General features: G+C 43.2%; 1 protein-coding gene across 3 annotated transcripts in view; it reads right to left on the bottom strand.

Moving 5' to 3' along the window:
• cUnh4orf33 (chromosome Un C4orf33 homolog) overlaps window positions 1-22,658 on the bottom strand; it is a 72,418-nt gene that overhangs the window by 20,765 nt on the left and 28,995 nt on the right. For all 3 annotated transcript variants that reach the window (XM_084318822.1, XM_084318821.1, XM_084318823.1), the window contains exons 3-4: window positions 10,208-10,268; window positions 8,050-8,101 (exon numbers count right to left, since the gene is read on the bottom strand). In XM_084318822.1, coding sequence (XP_084174948.1) covers window positions 8,050-8,101; window positions 10,208-10,268 — 113 coding nt within the window. The remainder of the gene's footprint in view (window positions 1-8,049; window positions 8,102-10,207; window positions 10,269-22,658) is intronic.

Raw genomic sequence — 22,658 nt, 5'->3', positions numbered from 1 at the left:
AACAACTGGCATTTGATCATGTATTTATGCCTATATCTCACGTTCTAGGAATTACTGCAGAAAACAATAAAAACATATTTATATTCTAGACAGTATTTTTGTATGAATGTGTGAATGAAAAAGTTAAACGTTCCTACATCCTGAACGATAGATAATCGATGTTGAATGGGCCATAGTAATGTCAATTTAGCAATACAATTTAAAAAGTTATAGCCCTGCAAAGAAGGTAAACATCTCCATAGACTTAGAGTGGTGGCAGTGATCAAACATTGATGGATATAAGCGTGGCAGAGAAAGTGATAACATACCGCTGTATTCGTTCGGTACAGTACACAGCCGTTCGGTATGGTACGGTACACACTGAAACGGTTCGGTTCGGTACGAATACGTGTACCTTTACACCCCTAATAACGAGTAAAAAAAAAAAGAGTAACAGTGAGGTACAATGAAGCAATGGGATCAGGTACAACTTAGGGTAAGGTGCAATGAGGTATGAATTGTAGTGCAAATCTCTTTGCTAATAAATATAAAGTGTGTTAAAGTGTTTAAAGTGTTTAAAGCAAGTAGAGTGGCCAACTAACAACTCTGCCAGAGTTTAAACTAGGCTACTGGTACTGTCCGCTTCCATTTATTGAGCTAAGCTAGGCTAGCATGCAGCCGAATTGCTTTCTACTGAACACACAGTAAGGTAACTTGTATTTATCTCCTTGTCTGACTCAAGAAGATGGCAAGCAAATTTCACATAATGTTGCTTAACGTTCCGACGGCCCTTGTTTGACGGCGTCCCGCTGTTTTAGTGTCTCTGAAAGAATACATCGGTTGAAAGCTAAGATGGCCAATTTTGGGTTATAAGACCAAACAGCCAACGAGCGTCTGGTCTAGTAGATAGAGGGGGGTATCATGCATGCACCCCCCGGAAATATACTTCTAACCAGACTTTCTAGATTGGAAAAAAATTATAGGCCCATGTATAATTTATATGCAAATTAAGGACGCGATTATCAAAAAATCGCAATAAAATCAGTTTAATATATCTCAGCCAATATTGCAGATAACTGTATATTTACCTTATTACATACATGTAGACCTACATAAGAAATGGCATTGAAAGCAGCACTCTATATAATATAAGCATGCCAGAGATATATGTGACCACTTCAGAAATTGTATTACTATATCTTTAACCCTCAAAACATGAGTCCACATCTTTTTTTGTTCAGTCATCTACAATATGATGTGTCTTTATTGGTAAAAATGCTTTATTCTTTGTAAAGGTGCCACTAATTTGCATACTAGCTCGCCACAAACAGGTGATCATTCTGGGAATAGTTTTATTATGATTTTTGACCCTCAAAATATGAGTCTAGACAACCTAGTCTAGACAACCTAACCCAAGATCCTTAAGAACTTCTACTCATGTACAATAGAGAGCATCCTGACTGGCAACATCACCTCCTGGTTTGGGAATAGCACTGCACAAGACCGAAGCAGACTACAAAGAGTGACACGTTCAGCCGAACGCACAATTGGAGGGGGGCTCCCCACCCTCCAGAACATTTACAACAAGCGGTGCAGGGGCAAGGCTAAGATAATCATTAAAGACTCCAGTCACCCGAACAACTGCCTCTTTGAACTGCTGCAGTCAGGCAAGCGATACCGGAGTCTCAAGGCAAGCACAGAAAGACTCAGAAGAAGCTTCTATCCCCAGGCCATCAGGCTGCTAAACGAACAATGAACACTACACAACAACAACCATCAAACGCACATAGCACACACATCCACACGCACACACTCACTTTAAACAAACACACTGTAGCACCCACTCCACACACTTTATAGCACACACTCACTTTAAACAAACACACTGTAGCACCCACTCCCCACACTTTATATTTATTGATGAAGGATTGCACTACAACTCGTACACCTTACTGTAAATTGTACCTAAATTGTACCTCATCCCATTTCTGCTTTGCACTATATAGTATTGTACATTAGTACACTGCATAGTATTGTATATTATATGGTAACTCAGTTACGTCTATTCTGCATCGAACATTGTACATATGTCTATACTGAACACTGTGACCTCATTTTCTACTTCTAAATTACATGCTATACTATGTTATTTGATACTATCTTGTCTAGCACAGTCTCTGGAGCGTAACAGTAAGAAGCATTTTGTATGAAAGTATTCTGTACTTCTGTATGACAACTATTAAAGAAACTTGAAACTTGAAACTTTCAAGAAACTTGAAACTACTTTAGTTATTTGCAATATTGGCTGAAATAGCTACATTAATTTTTTTGATGATGGCATCATTCAATTGCATATAAATGATACATGGGACACTGTGACATATTTTTAACATAGCCTATCATTTTCTACACATATTTTACAATCTAGTAGAAACACTGGTTCTGTATCGTATGGCTCCGCTCGGCGTCACTACCGCACTGTACCTCGCTTGTGCACGCGCACTGAATAAAAAATTCCACAATGCACCTTTACATCCCAACAGCCGTCTGACCACACCCCCATCAGCTTACCTTCATAAGCAGGTGTGTGGCCAGTGGCCACCTACTCGCCTCCTTCTTCGCTTTCACCACAAGGAAGTGCCTGGTAGATCCCCACTTGACGAGGTTGCTAGTTGAAGAAAGTTGAGACGAGTTTACATTGTGCTTATTTTTTTCTTCTCTCCTAAATATTCAAGAGAAAAATCTAAGTCATAATGTCTACTTCGGAGAGTCGTAGAACCACTCTTCACCAGCGGTTCTCCATTCCCGCCTCCGTCGTGCGTTCTGGTGCGGGGCTGTTGCCGCTTTCGTGGTCGGCAGCCACGCCCGGTAGGCATTCGATGGGTAGTTTGCCTCTCCGAGGAGCCAGTGCACCGGTGCCGTCGACTCTGCGATGGCCTGGTCCTGGCTCTGGTTCCTCTGGTTCCGGGGAATCGTCCGTTGTTGAACGGCCGGTTCCGTTGGTTCCGGAGGATTTGAGACGCAAGCTTTTTGCGTCTGCTCGGTCCCGTCGCAAGATGGTGTCCTGCAGACGTGAACGGCCTGGGTTTGGGGAATTGCTGGAGACCAGCGAGGATGCGTCGGTCTCTAGTTGTCCAATGGAAACAGAGGACTACATGGTAGAGGCGGACGGGTTCTTGTTTGAAGGCCCAGTAGAGACGAATATCCCACCCGTCCAGGTAACACTGGAGGGGGGTGATATGTCTCCTTGGGGCGCCTTGTTCGAGGATGTCGGGGAAACCCCTCGGCGTCTTCAGCAGGATGCCCTACTATCAGCCACATCAGACTGTGGCTCCTTAACCAGTCGCAGCCTGCTGCATGTGAGGGATGCGGGTTCGGTGGAGGAAAGTCTGCAGGGGGAACTGCAGGCTTTGTTCCCCGAGCTTATGGCGGTGGCGGCCGCTGCAAACGGCGTGCCGCTGCCGCAGCCACTGCCTGCTCCTGTCCCCGATGATTTAATAGGTCATCTCTGGCAGCGTCGCCCGGTGAGAGGGGTGGACGTTGTCTACCCATTTTTCCCCTCAATGGGGGCCTATGTTCGTCGGGGCCAGGTGGTGTCCCACATCATGGGCCTCACTCCCGCCTACGTACCAGTTACGCGGGTGGTGGGTTTGGTTGAAGGTATGAGAGAGGGTGTGCCACGGCTTGATAGGCCGATGGCCGCTCTCCTCTGTCCGGATGTGGTGTGGGAGCCGTTATGCAAGCCGGTTCTCCAAGGAAGATCGGCTAGGCGGTTGGCGTATTGGAGTGACCAGTCATTCATCGCGGGTACACAATCGCTGGCTGCTGCGTCTAACATCGCACAGCTGGCTAGATTTGTATCCGGGATAATCACGGGCGGCACGGAGCGGTCGGAGGTACAACATGATCAGCTCACCCAGGCGGCAGGAGCTGTCCTGCATCTGACCCAGGTGCAGGCCATAGCCTCTGGGAAAGTGCGCGCCCTGGCTACTCTGATCCAGCGCCACCTTTGGCTGGAGCAGGCCTGTGTGCCAGAGAAGAGGTCTCCTCTTCTGACGGCCACCCTCTCCGATGCTGGACTATTCGGGAAGGCCCTGCAGCTGATGACCTCAACATGCAGAGAGATGGCAGAGGAGAGGTCCGTACTCCAACCCCATTTTCCGCCTCCCGTCGTCGCCGGTGGAGTCAGAAGGCTTCCGCGTCGTCGAGGTTCCTCCGCCGTGGCTGCCAATGCCTCCATCGCCACTGCTGGCCCATCGACGAAGGCCAGGAGGAGAGACGGTGCTGCTGCTGTAGCCGGCCCATCTACGACCGGAGGTGACGGTAGGGATCGACGAGACCAGCAACCGATTGCCTACCGTCCCTCCGGGGCTTCTCGGGGTGGCAAAGCCCGAGCGGCTCGAGGCAGCAGACGCCGCTAGACAGTGACTTTTTTCCCCATGCGGTCCCCACTGTTTACCCCTCCCCGGCCCTATCATATTATTTGTTGATTGAATAAAAAGTCCCCTAAAGGGGGACTGTATTTTTTGGTTAAACAAACTGTGTGTTTCTTCACCAAAATATGATAAGGTTGAAAAGTGTGAATCTACATTGGTATACATTGATGGATGAGTTACGTTCGTGTTATGAGATTAAAGCAAGGTCTGCAGCTTTCACGCGGTTATAGAAGGGTTTCTATCTCGGCCTGACGCTCCACATGCAGGTCGAAGCTGGTTGTATGGTCTGTTGCTTACACACGAAGTAATGTTGAACTACAACACTGTTGTGTTAGTTGCAGTAATGCTCGTATACACACGTTCCACGGCCTAGCCGTTATACTCTCTATCAGTGTTTTTCTCCTGACTATGCTCCTATTACAAACAGGAGTTATGTGCGGGGTTTCCCCCCATCATAGCGTACGTTACGTTGCTATGACGATGGCTTCCGTGAGTAGATCTTTACGTAAGGTCTGTGGTGTCAACGTTTCGGGTTAGAGCGTAGGACTTACGGGTCCAATACACTCGTTTTTATGTGTAACTTGAGTCAGTTGGTCACGTGACTCGCAGTTGCCATGGCTTTTTCATTCTACGACTCACGTGGGAAGGCTTTCTGGGGAATTTCGGTCTAAATCCTCTGTGGAAGGGGTGACTGGATGTAAAAATATAAACAGTTTTTACCCCCGGCTGTGTAGACTGGGATTCATACTGTTGGTGCTTCCTTCTTTTTTGTTAAAAAGAGTTGGAGTTAGGAAGCACCACACCCCTCTTGTCGTTCCCCTGGGCGCCTTGGGGATTCACTGAAAGATCTAAATAGCCTGTTCATTGATGTGGTTGTGTCCCGACGCACGTTAAGTGCTAGCTCGGGGTGTTCTGTTGAAGATCAGGCGGGTGACTAGCACGCCTTGGTTGCTTGTGGTTAAAACAGCATTTTTATAAAGCAACTGGGATGGAGGTTTTTTCCTCTTCCGACGACCTGTATTGGTTATCGATGGATTCTCGTTCATGTCTGGGGGATGATGACGGAATGGATCTAAACATATGTAGAGGGGTCTCACGCCCTTGCGGTGGGCCACCAGGCGCGGTTCGCACCGACCGTCTGGGTGGCGCCTTCTTTTCATGTTTTAAGATCAACACGCCTATCTGCCCCTTCTCCTGGAGTAGGCATGTCGGCGTGGTTAGGGCACGGGACTGGTTCTGGTCACGCTGGTCCAGGTCAGTTAAACCCGTTGTCCGCCGGGGATGCAGATCTGCTGTTCTGGTACCCTGAGGGACTTGTGCTTTTTTCGGGGGGAAAAATGCCAGGTCGGTCCGGGTATCGCAGGGTTAGGCGCTATGGAGACCCTTGTTGGGTACATATTGTACTCTGCACTGTCGTAATGGCTTACGGTCATGCCAACCTGTACACGCCCGATCTCGTTCGATCTCGGCCGCTACGCTGGTTTAGTCCTGGTTAGTACTTGGTTGGGAGACCGCCTGGGAATACCAAGGGTGGTGTGCTTGGGGCTGGTTCTCCATTCTTTTCGCTCCTCTTTCACGCATGGCGTGGAGGGGGCTGTTGGGGTGGTCTTAGACCTCCTCTGGTAACTCTGTGCTTCCCGTGCCGCCGGGCCCGGTCCGAAGTACTGTTCGTTGACCCGTAGGCCTGGGATAACCCCCTTTTTTGAAAAACTGCAACACTTGTACTGCGGTATGTGTTTTGGAGTTTTTCCTGAGGGGTTATAGGAACAACCACCGCATAGGGTAACGACATGGTGGTTGGTTCTCTGGTGTGTTGGAGCAGTGTCAACTCCCGGGTTGTCCGGTTGAGTGTGCCCCTGGTGTGCTATTGGGGGGGAAAGGGCCCGCTCTTGGAGGGGCCTGATCTGAATACGCTGGCGATTTGGGGGGCGGTGTCACTAAGTGACCGCCTGGTGGGGTCTTGATGCCTGGCGTCATTGACCTCTCCGGGCCCCCGTTTTCCAGGGGATCCAGTCCCTTCGGTGGGTCTGGGTCTTCCTTCGCGCTCCGCTGCTACGGCCTTGCCACGGGGTTGGGTTTGTTCTTGACCCAGTGTTTCTGGGGGCAGTAACGAGGTTGTTCCTTCCGTTCGTTCCCGGGTGGCATGCGGGTTGTGCGTGTGTGTAGTCGTGGGGTCAAGCCACGGTCTGCTCACCCTGTGCGTGGAGTTGCTTGAGTGCCTCTTCGCACGGTCGGATCCGTCGCCCTCCCGGGAACCTCCGATAGGGGGGGTGCCCTCCATTAGGGGGGGTCGGGGGGGCTCGGTCCTCCCTGATCTGATGGTTGTGGGGGGCCTCAGCGGGGTACATTTGTCGGGCGATGGCTCTCGCTCGGCCTCCCTTGTGCGGTAGTGACGCAGAGCGGAGCCATACGATACAGAACGTTAGGTTATGGCTATAACCAAGTTCTGTGAGTATTGGTGACGCTCGGCGTCAGACGCCACTGCGGCCCTTGATCTCTTGTGGTGAAAGCTTGGGAAGGAGGCGAGTAGGTGGCCACACACCTGCTTATGAAGGTAAGCTGATGGGGGTGTGGTCAGACGGATGTTGGGATGTAAAGGTGCATTGTGGAATTTTTTATTCAGTGCGCGTGCACGAGCGAGGTACAGTGCGGTAGTGACGCCGAGCGTCACCAATACTCACAGAACTTGGTTATAGCCATAACCTAACGTTAACAATATATTTCCAGGGGGTGCATGATAGTATCCGCTTTCCTACTCAACTAATTGGTAAAAATGTGATTATTTTGTATTGACGGAACAGATTAGCATAGGCTACTTACATAGAAACATGTGATCACTCTAGGGATAGTGTTATTGTGATCTTTGACCATGGAAACATGGGTCTAGACACCTAATTTGTTCAGTTATCTGCAATATTGGCTGAGATATATTAAACTGTTTAATTTTTTTGCGTTTCTTTTGATAATCACGTCCTGAATTTGCATATAAATGATACATGGGACACTCTGACAACTTGTTAACATAGCCTATAATTTTTGTTCACCTTTTTTCCAATCTAGAAAGTCTGGTTAGAAGTATATTTCCGGGGGGTACATGATACCCCCCTCTATCTACTAGACTAGTCAGTTTAGAAAAAGTAACCACCTCCAGTTTTGCCTCCCGGTGAAAGGACCAGTCACCTCTGATGGTGAAAATTATTGACCGTTTTTTGTAGCCAATGGCCATTTTGGATAAACATACCTATACATACCATGAGAAGAACATGTGTAAAACACTCATTTTCTGTGGTATTGTTATTAACTTTGGACCTGTACTAGATAAGACTCCAGGCCCCATTGTGTTTTCCAGCGAATACCTCTCAGCTGGAACCTGTAAGAGGCATTTGTTTGCAAAATAATGTAGACGTAAGTCAAAAGAAAATAATTACTTTTATTTCAGTGTGTTCAAACCTCTGTAACGCTATTACAGTAGCACTCAGAGAAAAACATGAACACAATTCAGAATGTTTCCTTTCAAAAGAGGCCAGACTCATGCATGTACTATAAATAGTTCAAGCATAGCTTTCAAATGACTTTGGGTATGATAGAGTGTTAAGAGGTTAAAGTTGTGTATCTGTAATGTGTGTCATCCTACCATAAATGCGTGGCCTTGTCCTGAGAGCAATAATATTAAGTACTGTCCATGTCTGAAAGGAAAAGATGAATACTATGTCACAGTATATTGTACCCTGTTATTTGCTTGCATTGTCATTAAATTGCCTGTGTATAGTATTGTATTGTTCTAATACAATATAATGTATATAAACTCTTTCTCTGCCACACTGGGAACGGGATATGACTATGTGCTGCCACGCATTAAACCAATGGAGTTTGCAGGGTTATAACTATATATATATATATTATAGCTATGGATGCAATACTATGGCCCATTTGACATCGAGTATCTATCGTTCAAGATGTGAAAAAGGAATAATTTTTCCATCCATACATTCCCGTTTTATACCGTGGTGAATAAGTATGGTTTTAGAGCGGTTTAGGGTAATTCCTGGGAGGCTAGTAATAGGCCGTGACGCATATTATACTTAATCCATTACAATTTTGTCCGTATACACGCTACAATAAAAAATTCAAATGCATATGATCGGTATATTATGTTCCATCATGAATGCATGAAAGGGGGGGGGTCGTTTCTGATTAATTGAACGGCATTCGTTAGTACAACAGCATACGCTGATCAGGGCGATGGCTATGAAAACAAGGCACAATCAAGCTGAAATTGACGTTAAATTGCTCTTACCTGTGGCCGGTGAGATTCCAAAAAAAGAATATTCCAATTATTTGATTGCCATCTGGTAGATCGTATGTCCATTTGGGCCACGACATAACCCACCACAGCATAATGAATCGGGGGTGCCGAAAACTATTCAATGCGATCGGGTAAAGCCCTCGGTCCAGGCTACTAGAAAAGTCCGCCCTGAGGAATTTCATCGACGCACAGCTACTGTACATACACAGAGTCTCAAAGGGAGTGCAACATCGGTTGCATACCACCAGGCGGCGGTATTGGACTTTTGCGATCTCAGACTCATTCCCTATGGTTACACAGGCTCCCTGGATGGATAACGATTGGAAATAGCGAATAAAAGAAATAACAATCAAATAACGAGTATACTCGTTGTTGGTGTCCAACGATTGACGGCCAATAACGAGTATACTCGTCGTTGGCGGGGAATGAGTTAAAGGAGCACTTCACCAAAATATAATGCTGGTTTATTTTGCACATAATCTTTGACATACGCAAACTGCAGATTATACATGTGGACAGTTTCACAGGAATGGATTAAGCCTTGTGCAAGATTATACACTGCATTTTACTTTACATTTAAAGGGGACATGTACTATAAATGTAATTTTTCAGTCTCTAGCATTGTATTATAGTAATAGGAGTTAGTATCAATGTGTTTTAGTGTCTAAATACCATATTGGCGGATTGCTCTGATTCAGCTCAGATAATTTCCTGCTCCAGTAAATTAGTCCATCCTGATTTGAAGGCCTGAGTCACGTCATTCAGGCTCTGGGTAGAAGACAGTGATGTGATTGGCTCTGTGGTTGTAGCTAATGCCCGCCCACAATCTACATAGACTAGACAGCGAGTGGAAAACCACTTCCTCATACTGCGAGGCAGTGAAACCCGACACCTCTGCATACTCTGGAGGGAGAGAGAGATAGAGAGGGAGAGAGAGGGAGAGACAGAGAGAGAGAGAGAGAGAGACAGAGAGAGAGGGGGAGGGAGCACTTGGGGGGGGGGGACCTGCCGCGCCACACGGGAGAGGGGAGGAAGGGAGGCCCCCCCCCCCCCACAAGCTGCCGCAGGGAGAGAAAAAACGAAAGGAAGAGACTTTTTTTTCTCTCTCTCTCTCTCTCTCTCTCGCACCCCCCCCCCTCTCTCTCTCTCTCTCTCTCTCTCTCTCTCTCTCTATCTCTCTCTGTCTACCAGTCGCAGACTGTGTGGACTGACTGTCACTCAAAGTGCTTATGGGCGGAGCCAGGCCATAACAGCCTGAAATCTTGAAGCTGGAAAATGATGGTTTTGAGTACTTGATTAGAAAAATAAAACAATGCATTTTTTGAAAAAAAACCTTACAGATGTCTTCAATAGACTAACAGGAATTGTGTAAAGTTGCCCAAATAGTGCTAGGAATAGCAGTACATGTCCCCTTAGATTAGGCTTAGTTATTGTCCAGGGATTTCTGGATATGCTCCATACTAATCGTGTGCTGTGCTGTACTTACGGGCAGACCTCCACCTCCAGGTAATTAACTTTGGTACTGTCCAGGAAGAAGGCCTCCACCACTGAGTAAGAGTAGATGATCAGAACATTGAACACTGAACTCTCCACACAAAAGTACACATGAGCACACACACATATACACACACAACACACACAAACGGTCACTTTAAACAAAATGGAAAGGACACTTTAAAGGAACGAGGAAAATAAAGGTCACTTTAAGGAAATAACTGATGTGGTTCTTGTTTAGTATAGATTAGAAATAGCAAGTATAGCATAAGGATATAGAGTAAAAACTGTATATTGTATAGTAGTGTACATAGGACCCAGTGCCTTAAATCTGTAGCTAACATTGTATTGCACTATCTCAGGACTTTAGTATGTCTATTTTATCATGCCTATTTTATGTCTATTTTATTATTTTGTATTATTGCACAATCAAAGTGGGCATGGCAACCCTTTTTTATGTATCCCCTGGTATGTACTGTATGTGACAAATAAACCTATTGAATCTTGAAATGATGTCAAAATATAACCAACAGCTGAGGCCTTTAACCATATACACACACACACACACACACACACACACACACACACACACACACACACACACGCACGCACGCACAGACTTGGTATTCAATCTAATGATAGGTAACATTAATGAGGCCAAGCAGGTTGGGCTCATTAACCAGTGACTCCTAACTTCAGGTCAAGTGTACAGGACTGTTATTATCGGCCTCATTAAAATGTCTAATTGCAATGTTACCATAATAATGATAATGAAATTAGTTATGGCCTCATGAACAGAGTGAGTCCCTGCTTCCCTGTTCTCTCCATTCATTGTATTCCAGAATGTAGTTGTCATAAACCTAATTATACTGTTGGTGTGTTTAGACATTGACAGAATCTCAGCTAACCAAGTTTTTAAAGGTTATTTTTTTTTAAATGGCAATTGCCTTGATGACTGTTCTAATTTTCACCTAATAAGTTGACCCACACTTTGACGGATATATAAAATATGACATATCTGTGACACATACTCTGCATTTTAACCTTTATTTACTATTAGGGTAGATATGCTGAGCATGTATGCTCTTTTTCTGTAACACACTGCTTCACTCGCACGGCGCAGGCGCGCGCGCGCACGCACGCACGTCAATCATTGATTCTGCCAGTCCAGTATGTTTTGTGTTTGCAAGCAGCCTACATGGGCTCTATTGTCTAACACTATGTATTTCATCCTGTAAGTATGTTTGTTACTATTGTTTATAAACTATATTATATAATAATAATACCCTTGTTCCAGGCCTTTGTGTTATTTTCTACTGGTACCTATACCTTCATATCACCCTACCTCCCTACTGATACCTACCTTCATAGTACCCTCATAGTACCCTACCTCCTTACCAGTGATGGGAATAACGGCGTTATAAGTAACAGCGTTAGTTTTTTCAGTAACGAGTAATCTAACAGATTACTCTTCCAATCTTAATAACGCCGTTACCGTTACTGTCTATGATTGAAGCTGTTTTTTTCATCAGACAGATCTCTGCGCCGAGAGGCATACTGTGACGTACATGGGTACGTGGGTTGGGCATTATCATTATTCCTGTATTTATGACACCATCTGAACATCAGGTTAGTATATAATTTGTGTTGTCTGTTATGTGTGGTGTTGTGTCATCTCCTAATTTCTGTTTCTATTCACAGATGCCACTCATCGCCCTGATTGGATTGGTTGCATCTGATTGGTGCACCTTGGAACAGGCAGTGGAGATGGGTGGTTAATAGAGTGGAGATGACACAACATCGGGGCGCCTCATTCTGTCAATTGCTAGTGACTAGAGAAGAGTGAGGTTGCCATTGTTAACCACTGTTGTGTTTATATATATATATTGTTGGCCTATGTGCCACTTCTCTAGCTGGGTGAGTGTCCTCTTGTTGGCCTTTGTGCCTGTTCCCACTGAGTGTGGACTGATACTTCACTGCCCTTTTTGCTGTTGTTTCATTCAAGTAAAGCTGTATATATATATATATATATTGGTAGGCTGTATGCCATTGCCACTTTGCGTGGACTTGTACCTTTGGTACGTTTTAGCGTCGGTGGACGCTAATTTTGTTTATTTATTTATACTTCCCTTGTTTGTCTCCCCTTACCTTTTTCCCTTTGTGTGTGTTCTGGGTTTAAAACCCCTCTAAAATAAACATCATTCTCCCTTTGGGGAAAGCCGTGGGTTTCAAGCCCCACCACAATAAATATTATTTACCATTTGAAAACGTCTTTGTTTACTATCTGCCTACCCGGGACTGTTTTGACAAGCATTTTTCTACTGAGGGGGTTGTTTCTGCTCATGTACCACCTGCCCAGTTAACTATCCTGTATGGTCGTTAGACCTCTGTACATGACATGGGGGCTCGTTAAGTTTGCGCAATTGTATGGTTCCTTGTTGGTAAAATAACGGGGTGACTTGTCGATTGAAGCATGTCAGGTGTAATAAGATAGCGTTTTCTAAATTGGTAAGTTAGTGGGTTCCATTGTCCGTGCTACACAGTTGATTGACCATTGTTGTTGTTGTTGTTGTTGTAGACCATTGTGATGCTCTTAACCATTCTATTTTTCTGCCACATAGGTAACAGGGGGGGGTCACCTGCTTGGCTAGAGGGTGGGGGGCACGAGTCGTGATTCCGGTGGAGCGCGCAATGAAATCGGTAAGCGACTGAAGATATGTGTAGCCTTCATCCAGGTAGTGGAGTAGTTTATCTGGGATAGGCTAGAGTGACACAGGTGACTCCTAGTTGAGTGGTTAGGACCATTTGTTATTGTTTCATTTGGTAGATGTGGTCAGTTGGATTGTTTTGGTTAAGAGGTATAAAAGCAGAATGTGTCTATTTTTATTGCTATAAGTGAGTGAGTTAACTAAGTGAGGACGTGATATATATTTTTGGGTGTGTCATAGTCACGCATAAAGACATATTATGGCTGCGTCGGCGTTTGTTTTTGAAGTCTTCGTGGCGGATCCAACAGAGGATCAGGTGGAAGGTTGCACTAAGGCGGAATTATGCCTTATTGCTAAGCATTATAATATTACTGTGCAAAGTTCCCAGTCCAAAGCTGATATGAAGGCGGCTGTAATAGCGGGGTTGGTGGAGCAACAGGTGTTCAGCACGGCTCGGGGAGTAGTGAGTCATAGTGACCAGGAGGTGGAAAACACTGGCGAATGGGTTGACTCTCCCTTGCGTGATCTTAACCCGGAGTCTGGTGCTATTAGGAAGAATGGTAGTACGCCCAGAGCTGAAAGTGAGGGCGCGGGGGATTCAGATAAAGAATCCACGTCTTCTGGCCATAAGCGCTCTAGTCTGCGTTTTGCCCGTCTCCAGATGGAGGAGAGAGCGCTTTTGCGCAGGGAGGAGCGAGACAGAGAGGACAGAGCAGCTGTACGAGACAGAGAGGACAAAGCGGCTGTACGAGACAGCGAGGAAAGGGGGAAGGACAGAGAGCTCCAGATTACACTAAAGAGGATGGAACTGGAGAGTGTTGGCTCTTCTTCGTCCTCATCTGAAGGTTACCGGGGCAGTTTTAATGTTGGACAGCATATTGCTATGGTTCCTGTTTTTCGAGAGTCTGAGGTGGAAGCATTTTTTGTTAATTTTGAGCGGGTAGCGTGGGCTTCACATTGGCCGGAGGATCAGTGGGCACTATTATTGCAATATAAGCTCACGGGTAGGGCTCAGGACGCATGCCAGTTATTGTCGAAGGAGGACAGCATGGTATATGAGAAAGTGAAGGGTGCTGTCTTGCGCGTATATGAACTGGTGCCGGAGGCGTATAGGCAGCGGTTCAGGGGACTAAGTAAAGCTCCCTCGCAAACACATGTGGCATTTTCCCATGAACAACGGCTGATGTTCACTCGTTGGTGTGAAGCGTGTAAGGTGGATGGGGTCGAGGCTTTGAGCGAGTTAATCCTCATTGAACAATTTCAAAAATTTGTGCCCGAACACATGCTAATACAGTTAGAGGAGCGCAAGGTTTCTACCCTCCAGGAAGCTGCAGTTTTGTGTGACGAGTTGGCAATGATCCACAAAAAGGGTTCTGCATCACATGTTTCTGTGCGAAATGATGTGTATGTAGGAGGCGACGATCGATCATTTCGACCACGCTCGCCTCCGTCTGAAAAGAGACATTGTAATTATTGTAGGAAGCCAGGTCATTTGGTGGCGGACTGTTATGCATTTGTGCGCGATCGGCAAAATACTGACAGGCCAGCTCAGGAACCAAAGGTGGTGGGGTTGATTAGCACTGTCTCACGCCCTGGGCGGGGGAAACCGGACAGTTGTTTTGATCCTTTTATATCTTCTGGTTTTGTGTCACTGTCGGGTAAGGTCTGTGACCAGCGCGAGGTGAGGATCCTTCGTGATACAGATGGTTCACAGTCCTTTATGCTGGCGGATGTATTGCCGTTAAGTGTGGAGTCGTCTTGTAATACAAGTGCTATTGTGTGCGGGATAGAGATGGGCTACACGCCCGCTCCGTTACATATGATACATGTGAGGTCAAAACTAGTCACAGGTTGTTTTCCCGTGGCGGTTCGTTCCTCTTTTCCGGTAGCCGGAATTGATTTTATCATGGGGAATGATATAGCTGGGGGGAAAGTTCTGTGCGATGCGTTGATTGAGTCAGCAATCCGGCCACGCTCGCCGCCGTCATTGATGAGGCCAGGGAACTCCCAATCAATAAAAACGACCTGGAGGAACTACTCAGTAGACAACGTGATAGCTTCAAATCCGACATAGCAAGCTTGATACAACAATCAACAAAAACTCTGAAAAAGTCGGTGGACTCACTGGGACAACAGATGTCAACGTTCAAAATCAGGCTCGATAACACCGACGTGCTGGTGGGAGACAACTTCGCAAAACTTTCCGAGATGGAAACCACTGTTGAAGGGCTGCGGTCCACAACCGCGATGCTCCAGGACCGAGTGGATGATCTTGAGAACAGATCCAGGCGTTCCAATTTGAGAATCATCAACGTACCCGAAGGAAGCGAGAGGGGCAAAGACCCGGCGGTGTTTATATCCGAAATGCTGACGGCGGTGACTGGACCTAGCGTCTTCAGCAGTCCTCCGGAGATAGAGCGGGCCCACCGTTCTATCGGACCAAAGTCGGGTGAGAACCGTGAGGGGAAACCCAGAGTTTTCATAGTTAAATTCCTCCGTTTCCAAGATAAAGAAAAAATACTAAGATGGGCAAGGCAAAATAAACTGGAATACGGCGGCCACGAATTAAGAATGTACCCGGACATTAGCGTCGTTTTGGCCAAAAAGAGAGCCGCGTTCAACGCCGTGAAGAGCTCTCTCTACCACAAGGGAATAAAGTTCCGCCTGTTACATCCAGCTCGTCTTCAGGTCTCGTTCCAAAACGATACCCTCTACTTCGAATCCCCAGAAAAGGCTAAATACTTTTACGACCAACACATCAGTGGTAACTAATGACTTTCCGACTTTATAAATGGATAGCCTAGTCTTAATTTCCCTTATTATTATTTAATTTTTTTATACTTTTCTACCTTCACTATGCGCTGGTGACTGGGCCCTCCTACCTGAGCGTCTGCAGGAGGAGGGATCTCGTGTTTCAGCCAATTGAGGTGTGTGTGTGTGTGTGTGTGTGTGTGTGTGTGTGTGTGTGTGTGTGTGTGTGTGTATGTGTGTGTGTGTGTGCGCATTCACCATGCGCGGATCCATGTGTGTGGATCTGTGTGTGGGTACCTTCATTTAATGTATACGTTAATGGCGGGGACGCAGGGCCTCCCACCTGAGCATTTGGGGGGGGGTCTAGCGGTTCAGCCAAATTGATGTGTTTGGGTGGAAATGTGTGCGCGCATCTATGTGTGTGTGGGATTGTTCGTGTGTGTGTGTCGAGGGCTTGGCGCGGGGCATGGGAGCCGGAATCCGTTATAATCTTGAAGCTGTCTATGAGCTCTGTCAAGCGGTAATTGGGGGTGTCTCTCGCGCCGGGCCCTCGACATGTACTATCCGTGCGGGCGTATGTGCGCGCGCGCATGTACACATGCAAACAAAAGGAATGATGTGGGTGTGGGTATGGATGGACGTATGGAGGGGTGGGTGCGAGCTAGCATGCGCGCAGATGCTCAAATGCTCGTCCTCTCCCCTCCCCCTTATTATCACTGCAAGGTTATAATTATTAAGGATATTTAAATGTTATTTGAGTACTATTATTTTGTATTAGAACAGGCGTATGTGTATGAATATACATATGTAGATATATGGATATATATACAACTTAGATATACATTTGGATATAGTGATAATAATTTATTTATAAATAAATCTTGATTTTGTTGTTACTTACTCTATTTTGACTTTTCCATTTTTTACATATAATACCCCTTTTTTTGTACTATTATTATTTATGTTTTCACTCCTATTTTATATTTTTTGTTAATGATATTATTATACATATATATATATATATATATATATATATATATATATTCTCTTTTCTAATAGATTTCTTAATTTTATTATTATTTTTATTATTGTTGTTATTATTATTATTATTATTATTATTATTATTATTATTATTATTATTATTAATATTATTATTATTATTATTATTATTATTATTATTATTATTATTATTATTATTATTATTATTATTATTATTATTATTTTTTTTTTTTTTTTTTATAAATGTATTTGTATCTCTATTTTGTCTATCTGATATAGTCCAATAGGGCTGCCATAGGCTATTCATTTGACTTTACCCTGTTTGACCTGGGTCCCTACCCAGGGGGGTTGATATTGTTGGCTTTCATACGATCTATTCTAATATACTTAAATGGACATAACTGTGAATAAGACAGGAACCTCGTAAGCTCAAGAATGTTAGTGATTATATCATACGGAAATGACACAGTACTTGGAGCCCTGTTGCTAGTTCTAGTTCTTAGGACCTTATTATCACTGCTATGGTTATAATTATTAAGGATATTTAAGTATGTTACTTGAGTATTATTATTTTGTATGAGAACAGGCATATGTGTATGAATATACATATGTAGATATATGGGTATATATACAACTTAGATATACATTTGGATATAGTGATAATAATTTATTTATAAATAAATCTTGATTTTGTTGTTACTTACTCTATTTTGACTTTTCCATTTTTTACATATAATACCCCTTTTTTTGTACTATTATTATTTATGTTTTCACTCCTATTTTATATTTTTTGTTAATGATATTATTATACATATATATATATATATATATATATATATATATATATATATATATATATATATATATATATATATATTCTCTTTTCTAATAGATTTCTTAATTTTATTATTATTTTTATTATTGTTGTTATTATTATTATTATTATTATTATTATTATTATTATTATTATTATTATTATTATTATTATTATTATTATTATTATTATTATTATTATTATTATTATTATTATTATATTTTTTTTTTTTTTTATAAATGTATTTGTATCTCTATTTTGTCTATCTGATATAGTCCAATAGGGCTGCCATAGGCTATTCATTTGACTTTACCCTGTTTGACCTGGGTCCCTACCCAGGGGGGTTGATATTGTTGGCTTTCATACGATCTATTCTAATATACTTAAATGGACATAACTGTGAATAAGACAGGAACCTCGTAAGCTCAAGAATGTTAGTGATTATATCATACGGAAATGACACAGTACTTGGAGCCCTGTTGCTAGTTCTAGTTCTTAGGACCTTATTATCACTGCTATGGTTATAATTATTAAGGATATTTAAGTATGTTACTTGAGTATTATTATTTTGTATGAGAACAGGCATATGTGTATGAATATACATATGTAGATATATGGGTATATATACAACTTAGATATACATTTGGATATAATAATAATTTATTTATAAATAAATCTTGATTTTGTTGTTACTTACTCTATCTTGACTTTTCCATTTTCTATATATAATACCCCTTTTTTGTATTATTTATGGTTTCACTCCTATTTTACATTTTTTGTTAATGATATTATTATACATATATATATATATATATTCTCTCTTCTAATAGATTTTTTTATTTTTATTATTTTTTATTATTGTTATTATTATTACTATTATATATATTTTCTTTTTATTATAATACATTTATTTGTATCTTAATTTTTTCTATCTGATATAGTCCAATATGGCTGCCATAGGCTATTCATTTGACCATGTTTGACCTGTTTCCCTACCCAGGGGTGTTGATACTGTTGGCTTTCATATGGTCTATTCTAATATAATTAAATGGACATAACTGTGAATAAGGCGGCAGTTACACCTTTCGTTTCATTTTCGTTTCATTGTCAGATGAGTTTCGCCGCAACGTGGCAGCCTCGAGTCACACTTTCGTTTTTGTCACCTGGGCACAGTGATGTAGTACACTGCCGCAGTAGGTGGCAGTAGGTGGCGAACATGAAGGCAATTTCAACCAATCAGAACTTGAATGTGCCAATACACTTCCTGGAAGTTCCTGCAAAGAAATGTCAACAAGGCGGGCGCCTATGGGCGCCACCATCTTGCCTATTTACCCAATGCAGCAATTCTTTTTCAGCAAAGCCTAATAAAAGTGCAATAAACAAAACGGATACATTCACTGTGTGTTCTACCTGTCATTTGTTGATGAAACAAAACTAACTAACATCAACACAAGTGACCACCAAGAGCGGATAGTTTAGTCTAAAAAATTATCGGTAGCTACATTGTTAGCTGCATGCTAACGTCAATGGAGTATGCCATTATAACAGTATAGCACTGTGGCTAGAAGCTAACGTTAGCTCACGCTAGTTAGCCAGCACCAAACTGATGATATCGGGAGCTATCAGTAGTTAGATAACATTAGAGACAACGCTGTGTGTATTAAACAAAGGTGAATAGATGACTGGGCCATTTTGTTTAATGCTTGTTAAGTTGAAAGAGGAGCTCTGAGCTAACAGGGTCTGATAGCTAATGTTAGCCAGCTGCTCATGCAATCGGTAATGCTAGCAGAATGAATGGATGTAAACTTTATTTAACATATTGCATAATGGGTACAATACAATACGGCTCAATACAAACAATTGTTAAGGGAATGCAGACTGTTGTAGCTTGGACTGGGGTCCTTATAACAATAACTTGACAACACATGGTAGCTGCAGCTATTTGGGACACAGGGACACGGAGCTGGGAGCTCTGTCCCAAACACACACACACACCCACACACACAAACTCTGTTGTCACCGGAGGGCACGCGATGGTATCTACTGCGCATGGGCGTTTTCGCAACAACGGCTCCGTGCAGACTACACAACTGTTGTCTGCGAGTTTTTTGGCGCTGCTCCAAAACGCAAACACAATTTAGCGTTTCAGCTAGGGCCACAACGTATCCGCCAAAAAACGCATTTCTGTGTAAAAGGGACATGAAACGTATTCAAAAATGTATAAAAACGAGCACAAAAACACTGTGTGTAACATGCCCCTAAGACAGGAGCCTAGTTTGCTCAAGAATGTTAGTGATTATGTCATACGGAAGTGACACAGTAATTGGAGCCCTGCTGCTAGTTCTAGTTCTTAGGACAAGCTTAGGGAGGTGTAAGTATGTGTATATGTTCTCCGCAAGGAGTGTTTGGGTGTCAGAGAATTTGGGTGTTAGATCCTACAAGTTTGTTTGTGTTAGTTTTGTCTGTGTTAGTTTTGTCCTCTCTCCTCGCCTCCTTTCAACAAGATCCTATGCTACTTCATCACATACCCTGATATCTGAATATGGCTAATGCATCGAATAAGAGAGGAGCAAGTCTAAGATTTGTCTCTTGGAACGTCAAAGGCATCAATGGCCAAGTCAAGAGAGGTAGAATATTCTCCCACCTAAAACATCTTAAAACCGAAATAGCCTTCCTGCAAGAATCCCATCTGACAACAAAGGATCATCATAGGTTGAAAGCCTCTTGGGTTGGACAAACCTTCCATTCCAATGTCAGTAGTAAAGCAAGGGGTACAGCTATTTTAATACATAAAACAGTACAGTTCAGACCAACTAAGGTTACTGCAGACCCCCAGGGCAGGTTTATTATAGTTTCAGGATCCCTTAATAATGTCATGGTAGTGCTAGTTAATCTATATGCACCCAATTGGGATGACGCAGCATTCATGGGAAAAGTAATAGCATGTTTACCTGATTTGAATTCTCACCATTTGATTTTGGGGGGCGACCTCAACTGTGCAATAGACCCACGGCTAGATAAATCTAATCCAAAGAATGTCTCTCCCTCTAAAATGGCAAAATCAATTACATCATTTGTGACCCAAATAGGATGTGTGGACTCATGGCGTTTTTCTAATCCGAGTAAAACACTTTTCTTTCTACTCTCAGGTCCATAAAACATTCTATAGAATTGATTATTTCTATATTGATAAATATTTCATTCCGGCTGTCAATAATACAGAATACTCAACTATAGTGATATCGGATCACGCCCCATTGCTACTTGACATCGCATTCTCACTCCTACAAAAATCACGCCCCCCTTGGAGGTTGGACTGCACATTGTTAAGTGATGATGGATTCTGTCAAACAATATCCAAGGTGATTGACGAATTCCTTATAACCAATAACCATGACAGCATATCCCCATCCCTACTCTGGGAGACCTTAAAGGCGGTAGTTAGAGGAGAGATTATATCCTACTCTGCAAGACAAAACAAACTGAGAAAACAAAAACAGGAACAGCTCATGGAAAGTATTGCAAAAGTAGACAGAAAATTATCAGTATCCCCAACCCCTGAATTAGACAAGGAAAGACAAAATCTCCAAATGGAATATAATTTACTTTCAACTCGTGAGACTGAAAAACGACTTTTAAGATTGCGTGGGTCTTTCTATGAACATGGGTAAAAAGCAGGACGCCTTTTGGCAGACCAAATTAAGAGTAGATCGACATCCCAACAAATTGAACAAATAAGGACTCCCTCCGGAGAACTCACAGTCATCCCATCTCTTATTAATGAGACCTTTAAAACATTCTACTCCGAGCTTTATACCTCACAAACCCCTGCGGATGATACAGACATGACAAGGTTTCTTGACAACCTGGAATTCCCATCCATAACCCACATGCAAGTGAGCGAAATAGACCAACCTCTAGAACTTGGTCATATAGCAGACTCGATTGGACTGATACAAAGTGGCCAGGCCCCTGGCCCAGATGGCTATCCAATAGAGTTCTATAAAAAATTCATAGATAAATTAACCCCCCTCCTGTTAAAAATGTTCAATCACTCTCTGGACCAAGGGGCTCTGCCACCAACTCTCACTGAGGCCTCAATAACCTTGCTATTAAAACCGGGTAAAGAACAATCTGACTGCAGCTCCTACCGCCCTATCTCCCTTTTAAATGCAGACTATAAAATCCTAGCAAAAACACTAGCCATGCGGCTAGATTCGGTTATGCCAGGTATCATATCATTAGACCAAACAGGGTTTATGAAAAACCGCAACTCCTTCTCTAATATCTGGCGCCTTTTAAATATTCTTCATTCTCCTGCATCCGGTGAGACACCAGAGGTGGTGGTCTCCTTGGATGCGGAGAAAGCATTTGATAGGGTGGAGTGGGGGTATCTGCTAGAGGTCCTTAATAGGTTTCGTATGGGTCCCAAATTTATTTCTTGGATAACACTTTTATACTCAGCACCTGTGAGTACTAATGGGATGATATCCCAGTACTTCACTCTTGGTAGAGGTACCCGCCAGGGATGTCCTCTGAGTCCTTTGCTATTTGCCGTAGCAATCGAACCTTTATCTATTGCGCTCAAATCCGCCAACTCCAATCAAGGAATCTTTAGATATGGTTTGGAACATATACTCTCCTTGTATGCAGACGACTTATTATTATTCATTTCTGATCCACTGTCTACCATCCCTCAGACTATCGGACTGCTGAATAGATTCGGAACCTTTTCAGGTTACAAACTTAACTTTTCAAAGAGTGAATGCTTCCCAGTGAATAATCTAGCCTTACAGATCCCTGAAAAGCAATTCCCCTTTAAGATATCTAAAGACAGTTTTAAGTATTTGGGAGTGAACATATGTCGTACATTTTCAGACCTTATCGAGAATAATTTCTCACCCCTAATAGCCAAGCTTAAATTAGACCTGGAGAGATGGAATAGCTTACATATAACTATTGCGGGGAGGGTAAACTGCATAAAAATCCACGTTTTCTATACCCTTTTCAATCCCTTCCAATCTTCTTACCCAAATCCTTTTTTACTAAAGTAAATGCACTGATTTCCCATTTTATATGGGGAGGCAAGCCCCCCAGAATCAAAAGAGAGTTCTTACAGAGGCCTAGAGAGGGTGGGGGATTGGCACTCCCTGATATAAGAAACTACTATT

This window comes from Notolepis coatsorum, assembly GCF_963971535.1.
Source record: "Notolepis coatsorum genome assembly, chromosome: 7".
Taxonomy (NCBI): Eukaryota; Metazoa; Chordata; class Actinopteri; order Aulopiformes; family Paralepididae; genus Notolepis; species Notolepis coatsorum.
The sequence above is the reverse complement of the archived record's forward strand: the minus strand, read 5'-3'. Positions and strand labels throughout refer to the sequence as shown.